Raw genomic sequence first — 8,442 nt, forward strand, 5'->3', positions numbered from 1 at the left:
CTCCTTCCAGACTGGTTAAATGGTTGAGTATTGACACATCTGAAGAGGAAGCAACGTAGTTTTTGCTCATAAAACACAGAATAACATACCAGAGAAGGAATGATGCATTGCCCTTACTTTACTCTGTTACCAGTCTTAGCATGAAGGGATTTTATTTCCACATTATTTGTATGATAGATGTTCATACAGATAGTCTGTCTAGCAGGACTGGGAGGACTTCACATCCAAAATTTCCAGTGCACCAAGGACACGAAACATCCCCATCATCCTATAAAAATCTGAAGGTCTGTTGCAAAGCAATGACCACAACAGAAACCACAGCTATTATGTACTACAGGAAGAGAAACAAGAGGAAGACAAGCAGATGTGAGGACTCTTTTCATATAGCTTAAATTCCTATGGCCAGAACGATCTTATTCTATAAGCAAAAACCCAGGATTTGTTAAGAGGGACTCACTAGTGCTTTTCTGAAACAGATCCTTCTCCCTCTGTTATAAAGGAAGGCAAAAATCCATTACCATCCCTGTTACCTAACCTGGAGGAGATTTCTCTTCTGATCCCAAATTAGATCATCAGTTTATGTTCAGTGCATGAACAGCCATAACAATTAGATTCTGAGAAGCTGAAATGTGAACAGCAGCAAAGCATCCTCCTTGCATAGTCTCCAGCTGTAGCCAATTTCTGATGCTTCTGAGGAGGCATAAAACCCTCCAGAAAACATGGCAAGCTAGCAACTATTTTTTTCTTGGCTCCCATCAGTGACCAGTGGAAACCCCAAAATATGGATGCAATATAATTTAATATAATATAAACATGGTATGGCAAAAGGCAGTCAAACCAAGATGCCTTCTTTCAGACCTCCTTAAGATACCAACAAATCAGTTAAGCAGTACTCATGCCAAGCTTCCTCATGACAGAAATACTCCTCTTTTGTCATGCAGGTCTTTCTGTGAATTTAAAAGGTAAGGATTTCTGCCCATTGGTTTCCTTTGCTCACACTGCCCCCTGTGGAGGTGAATTCCAGAGACTCACTTTTTGGGAACCATTTGTTGGATTTTCATTTTGTTTCTCAATGACTAATTACTTAACTCATATTCTTTTCTTGATAATTAAATATGTGCATGCGCGTATGTGTGTGTGTATATATCTGTGGTATCATCCTATCCCCTCTTGATCTTTAATTTGTTATACTAAAGAGGACCATTCTTTCTTTTCTTCTCTTGAAGGATATTCTCTTTTCCTTAACTATATTAGAAATCCCACTGTGCACCTATTTCACACTCTCCCTTTTTCTTACCCTACCTATGGTGTTAACAAAATGCACACTGGTGCTGATTCTTCCATAAGATAACACTTTTCCTTCATATTGCAGCACTTTGCAGCTTGCAGTCACCTCATTGTCAAATGCTGCCCCACAGCTTGTTTCTTATCTTTTGCCTACCACTGATAAGTACCCCCAACCTCACAGAATTTTATTCTTTAGAGGTTGGTGCTTTTAAATTTCTTTTCATTTTAATTAGTTCAATACTATTCTTACTACCCTGCTGACATAGAGCAGGATACTGATAGAATATTATTCTCACTCCCTCTAGCTCACACTTTTAGTTAGGGAGATAAATCTCTCTGTAATGCCAATATTTCCAGACTTTGTGTCACAGCATATGTAAGGAATACGTTTAAAGTAGGATTGTTCTCTTCAAATTAAGATTCCTGTAAGTACTGAGATGTCCTGAGAAACACTCATTACTCTCTACTGACTGTAACAATGCCGTTGATCAGTTTAGGTACAGACATCTGAATTTGCTAATGTCCACTCGTTTGCTGTGGGATCCACATTGCCTTTTCTTTTTTTTTTTTTTTTTTTTTTAAGAAATTATATGACATGAATTGTGTTCCTACTTCTTTTCCCTAGATATCGATAATCACTGCAATAACAGAATCTTCCCAAGACCAAATTTGAGGACCACTAGATATATCTCATCTCCACTGTGATCACTTCTCTTTTTATATTACTTGACACAACCTCCTTGTAAGACTGCTCATTAATGATTTTACAGCCTCTCTATTTATCCCCATCAAAATAAATATTACATGATAAAATCTTCACCACAGCTTCAAGCAAAATTTCTACCTGCTCTACTATCTTTGTATCATCATTATGTAGCAGATATTTAGGGAAGAGCAAAAGAGCAGGTTTAGAGTGATTCCACCCATGTACTCCCATTCTGGTGTCAGCACTGCATCACTAGTCTGGGGGCTTCCTGGTTGGAAGCTGCTCTCAAATAATCTTGTTAGTAACACATTCCATGGCACGCAGCTCTTCAGGAAGGAGTATTTGTCTGTTATACCCTCAAGATCACAAATAGTGGAAACAGATTTAACTCTGTCCTTCCCTGTTGATCCCCATCATAGCTCTCTTCTTTGTGGCTTCTTTCCAGTCTGAAGATGCTTTGGATATTTGGCATTTTCCACTGGAAGTACATGTATGTCTATATGTATCACCACACTGTTACGATTCTCTCTGCTGTCTGTAGTTCTGTAAAGAATTTTCAGTGGGACATCCTATCAAACAGTTTATGTAAATCCATGCAGACTGGGTGTAATGCATTACTCTTGTCTAAGAAGGTATTCATCTTGTTAAAAGTTCTACCTTTGATAAAAGCCCACCTTTGATAAAAGCGCAGCTTTGATAGATCCAGTTTGTTGCCTACTGAGTACTTCCTCAAAACCTGTCCTAATGTGGTTGGGTCAAGTGGCCTGTATAATTTTTTCCAGTCTTCTTTGAATACAGAAATATGCAGATTTAATAAGGATTCTTGCTACTAAAGCTGCATTTTCATGTGCCAATTATTTCAACAGTCTCAGATGAAAATTATGCAGGCCCTCCATCACTTGAAATTGTATCTTCAATATAGAGTGCTACCTCCTTTATTTCTTTTACCTACTCTTTCCTTCCTAAACAATTTGAAACCTGCAATTTTTACATTCCAGTCATGTGAATAAAACCACCAGGTTTCAGTAATGACAATTATATTACATTTCTCGTAATCCAATAATAATTCCCAATTCCTCTTGCTTTTTAATTATAAATTCACAAGGTGTTTTCCTCTCCCTGGACAGCTGCCTACAGTGAGTCACGTATGCTTATTATCACATCATGGGGGAGAGAATGGTGAAACAGTACTGCTATGGATCTGTGAAAATGTATGGCAAGTTCTTGTCTTTTCACGTTAGAGATTTATTCAAGACGGCAGGATACACCTCTCTAGTTCTCTGGGTCTTGCAAATGTGCATTTATTGTCCTTATTTGTGGCCCACTTTGATATACCCTTACATATTGTGTTCCACTATACCATTTAATCCTTAAAGAGTGCTAATGAATATGTGGTAGTACAGAGAATGCAAAATGTTATAGACCCCTTGTGCTCAAAATTTAATTCCAATAATAAGACCAAGCCTATGTATACTCATTCCTTATCTCCTTGGCTTCTGTGGAGCATGACAAGCAACATGGAAAGGATCAATTTTATTTGATGGGACAGTACTCTTAAAGGGCACCTAGACAGCTGTACTTATGCTGCTTTTCAGCCTGAAATGTGGATGTTATTACTGAGATTGCCTGCTTATTAGCCACTTAAACAAGATCTGAGTTATGTTTTATTTCTATTGAAATCAAATACATTCTCTAATGAGCAAAAATGTTATTGCTTCCCAGTTCTCAATAAGATAAGGTATGCCACCTTGGCTACTTCATGTGTTAATTATTTTATGTTATTTACATTTTTTAGTCAGAAAATCTACCAGTTAGTTTACCATTGAATCTTTCCTATCCCTGCTGCTACTAGCACATCACTAGCCTGTGAAGTGTCCAGTACTGACACAAGCACAGACCCAAACAGCAGGTGTGAAATAAGATATGCACTCGAGGTCATACTAATAAAAAAATAAAACAATAGGGAGCTCAGCTCTGAGTCACCTGGCCGTAGTAAGGAATTCATAACCTGGAAGGAGGTACCAAGCACTCTGTGGATGGTCTAAGTGCAGAATGGGACTCGTTACAAGCACGAGCTATACAGCTGATAGGGTATGCTTTAGCTTGATCTCCTTCTAGAAATTAGACGTATCGCTCTTACGGAAGGTACATCCACCTGCCTGGGATCCAAAGCATTGAACCCACTCTGAAAGGGAGAACCTCCATCCTCTTTTAACTAGACTGGGATTCAGCATACTTTTCAGTCAGAAATTGTGCTAAATAGTTAGAGGACATACACACAAATAGAATATATATGTTTGAGTCCCTTTTTTTCCCGGGATTCACAATTTCATTTTTCATTTGCAAAATGTTTTTCAGATACTTCAGCAGTCCTAAGCATGCTGGATAAAAAGCAAACTTTAGGTTCACAAAATATTTCAGAAATAATCACAACATTACATCTCTGTTAGAGATGTTAGTGAAACCTACAAACCTGCACCATGATGAAAGCATGCTTTGCTAGCCTCTGTACAGACAGCGTATGGCATGGTTTTGCACCTCTACACCTGTAATCTTAATGGACTTCTCAGATAAGCAGTGGGAAGGGAAGACACTCAAATTTTTTTTTGTTTTTTTTTGTTTTGATAACATCACAACAACACAGAGCATTATTGGAATTGCAGGTGGGATTCATGTTGCTTTGTTTCAGACATCTGCAGCAAGGAATCAGGGATATGTGAAGAACTACAGGAATGGCACTGACCATTGTCTGTGCCCATGTGTACTGCTGACAGAGCTGTGAAGCTGAAAGGACAGAGCTGGTTGCTGAAAGGACTGGGCCTAGATGAAGGTTGTTGTTGACATCAGGTGGGGCTAAAAGAAGAGTGTTCAGCAAACAGTATGTTTATGGGAATGTCATGTGTGAATCCTTCAAGCCGTGCTTTGTGTATGGAACGTGTGGTATTGATACCCAGAGTGAAGGGTCTCCAAGACACAGAATAACAGTGGTAGCAGTGTGGCAAATTTACAAGACCTGTTAGGAACAGCACCTGGCTAAATACAATGTGTTGGTGATGGTACATTCAGTATGTGGATTGAGTGAGAATTGGACGTATTACTGCGAACTGGACAAAGGGTGTTCTGAAGATGCTGACATTTTATGGAGTCAGTAACTTATAGCAATGGAAGACTAAGGAGCATCTAATGACAGTACTGAGGCTAACTTTCTTATGCAGTCATTTTCAGTATGCTATTGGTAAAACTTTAAGAAAAGTGTTATTGAAAGTATGAAGTCCATTTAAGCTAGTGATTTTGACTGATTTAATACACTGCTGTCTGTGTGCTAAGTGGTATTTTCTTGACATTCTCGTGGCATCCTTACGCGTTTAATAACAACACAGTGACCATATGACTTGTGATACAAGTGTGGTCTGTAAGCATGTTGTGGGCAGCATGACCAGCCTATGGAACTGATTACACATAGGTGTATAGAGCAGAGGAGTTGTACGTATAAGCAATGACGACAGTGCTGTTGGACTGGGGCTGGCTGGTGGCCTTACTACCCTGGAGCTTAGATGAAATGACTGCCAACCAGGCTGCAAAAGGCCATGACAATGTACCAGAGTACATAGGTACTAGAAACCTGAAAGTTTGGACTAAGACTGGTTGGTTTATGTTGACATTCTGGGGATCAAATTTAAATCTGTGTCCATTATACTGTTCCTGTCCTTACCAGAAAGCAAACAAACAAACCAACAAAACTCCACTATTATAAATCCTGAACAAAGCAACTGTCTGTCCAAGCCAATATATCCCTATATCTGATTGGGTTCTAAAGTTTAGTCATTCTTGGTCTGCTAAATTGAAATGTTCTTTTTCAGCAAGTTAGTGTTTTAAATAAGAGGAAACATACATGTGGCTGGCTGTAGTGGTGTGCTAGAGCGGAGAAACAACCTTCTTTCTCCCAGTTTCACCATAACTTTCTAAAGCTTGCTTTCAGCTACCTCCTAAAATCACTCACTACAGCACAGCTTTGTGTACTCAGTACAGAATAGAGCACTGTATTTCTCTTCACACAAAGATAATTCAGTTTTCTGAATGGGCTAGAGTCACAGAATTACAAGTTATCCTGAACATAAAGCTTGGCTTGGAAAGCTTGTAACGTCTGCCAGAAACTTAGGCATGTTTGATTGTGCCAATCCCAGCTAAGACGCTCAAAATGTTGGAGGGTCTTAAGCTGCTCACTTAAGTCTGCTATGGCCTGAGAATATTTCCAAAAGTAATCTTTTTTCTAATGTCCAGAGTGTTACTTTGAAATGGACTGTGAGATGCTCACAAAGTTTGTCCCACTTCATAGTACACACTTATACAGGGTTTTACCAGATCCCATAAACTTCCCAGTATCAGGGAGGTTTGTGTCTCTTAGGAGACACATAGGATGATTAGCTGTTCTTCTCTCCAAATAGTGGTGAACGACCAACCTCCCAATCTACTCCTTAGACAATGGCAGCAAAGCTCTTCCAAACCAGAGCTTGGATGCTAGCTCTACCAGACAGCTCTGGGAGTAGGGTCTGCCTTCCACCCATCCTCCAGTGGTTCATTTGTTGGTGAATTCCAGGGTACAGAAACAGATTTCTTTCTAATGATTTTACTGAATAGCTGAAGAGATGTCTCCTCTTGTGGTTCTGAGTAAGTGAACGGTTGAGCAGGGAACAGGAATAAGCTTTCTTGTGCTCAGTTCTGTCCTTTAACTACCTTTACTCTACTCTACTTCTATATATATATATAATATATAATATATAATATACAATCCAGCCACCAGGAAGGATTTGTGAGTACTCATTTACTTATGGATGCTAGAAAAGAGGAAGTCTGGGCAACAGCCTGATAAAAACAGTAAGCTTTGTGCTTTCACTGTCATTCAGACCACTGCCCTTTGGGTTATTTAGGGGACAACTGCAATTAGATGGGGGAAATGTCAGAATCTCCATAACAACTAAGAGCCGCTGCCTTTTGTGCGCTCCATGGAGCCGCTCTCAGAAGAGAAACACTGGCCAGTCTCTGGCTGCAGTGCCCAATGAGGGGGAACACATATTGCTTATCAGAGGTTCAGCCGGCTTTAGAGCACAGACCCCACATCAGCCAGCAGGTAAACAAGCAAATCTTTGCTCTCACTGGAAACAGGTTGTGTTTTAACAACAGCAACAAAAAAATGTTAAATTTCTGCCTCTGTGTGCAGGGCAAATCTGCATTAAGATACAGCATAGAACAGCTTGTCTATTACGCCGAGCCAAACACAAAGCAACACAAGCTGGAAGGAAGTTGTTTTACACTTACCAGAAGCATTGATATTTTCCTCACAGGAGTACCAGATCCCAGTGTGGAAATACCTGAAAAGGAAGCGGTCATCTCCTGTCTCCCAGCTGTAGTGAACCACATTCTGGTTTGTCTCATTGGCAGTCTCATTCCCACTGTAGTTGAGGCAGTTTGTCTTCTTCTCCTTCCCACAGCTCGGCTTGGGGACCCTCTGCGTGCCCTCACACCAGTGGGTTGTGATAAAAGCTGTTGTGGAGAAGAGGAGAGCCATCAGATTCAGACTCACTGCTAGCAGGGCTCTGCATCTTCGATTTGTCTTCATGGTAAATCCGCCCTCCCTCCCCCTCCTGCTGAGAGAAGTCAAAGGTTTTTGTTTTATTTGGGGGGCGGGGTGGTGTTTCAAAGCCTCTCACGATTTAGAATCCAGTTTTCCAGGCACCAAAACTCTCAGCTTCCTCCAATCTGTTGTTATAGCTGTGAAGGAAACGCTGCAGCCAGACTCCCATTCTTCTCTTCACTTGAAATCCTGCCTTTGTACGTTAAAGGAGCAGCTGCAGGCGCGGGAGTGCGGCCGTCCTCTGGTAGTCGGTGTTCTTCAGCACGCTGACAGGATCAGAGAGGGTCTGCCTCACGAAGAGCACCAAGAGCAAGTCAACATCTGCTCGGGGACCACACATGATCCCCAGGGGCTCTGCAGCTTCCTCTGCTGGGAGACACCTGCAGGCTGCAGGACTCGCTGTACTCTGCTTGTAGTATGATGAGGCAGGAAAAAACTCGTCAGAAGCCAGTCAGCAGGGACGGCTGCGGAGCTGCCGTGCTCCTCGGCAGACCTCGGGGACAACTGCATCGTGCTGACAGCAGAGCTAGATGAGGGGGAGCGTCACGTCTTAATTCCAAAAAGGATCATCATCTGTAGCTGAGAAATGCATTGTCTACATACCAGAGGGTAGGGATTTGACCAGAGGAGGAGGGATGGAGCAGCACTTCAGCTTTTCTTCTCTGGGCTAATGAGCAGCAAACTGAAGGGTTGATTCTGCTGTGAGTATCCTTGTGTAATTCTCTGTCTTCAGGGGTTTGCAGTGCAAGTCAGCAAAGCCTCAGAGTTCAGGTTTGAATGTCTGTAGTGAGCAAAACTTGTGTCCTTCACAATAGCG

At 41.2% G+C, this 8,442-nt stretch overlaps 1 protein-coding gene across 1 annotated transcript in view; it reads right to left on the reverse strand.

The window, feature by feature from the left end:
- GSG1L (GSG1 like) overlaps positions 1 to 7,769 on the reverse strand; it is a 62,126-nt gene extending 54,357 nt beyond the window's left edge. Inside the window, exon 1 of the mRNA XM_084295774.1 lies at positions 7,310 to 7,769. Coding sequence (XP_084151900.1) covers positions 7,310 to 7,610 — 301 coding nt within the window. The 5' untranslated portion in view covers positions 7,611 to 7,769. The remainder of the gene's footprint in view (positions 1 to 7,309) is intronic.
- Positions 7,770 to 8,442: the final 673 nt, after the last annotated feature.

This window comes from Netta rufina (assembly GCF_964035555.1).
Source record: "Netta rufina genome assembly, chromosome: 15".
Taxonomy (NCBI): domain Eukaryota; kingdom Metazoa; phylum Chordata; class Aves; order Anseriformes; family Anatidae; genus Netta; species Netta rufina.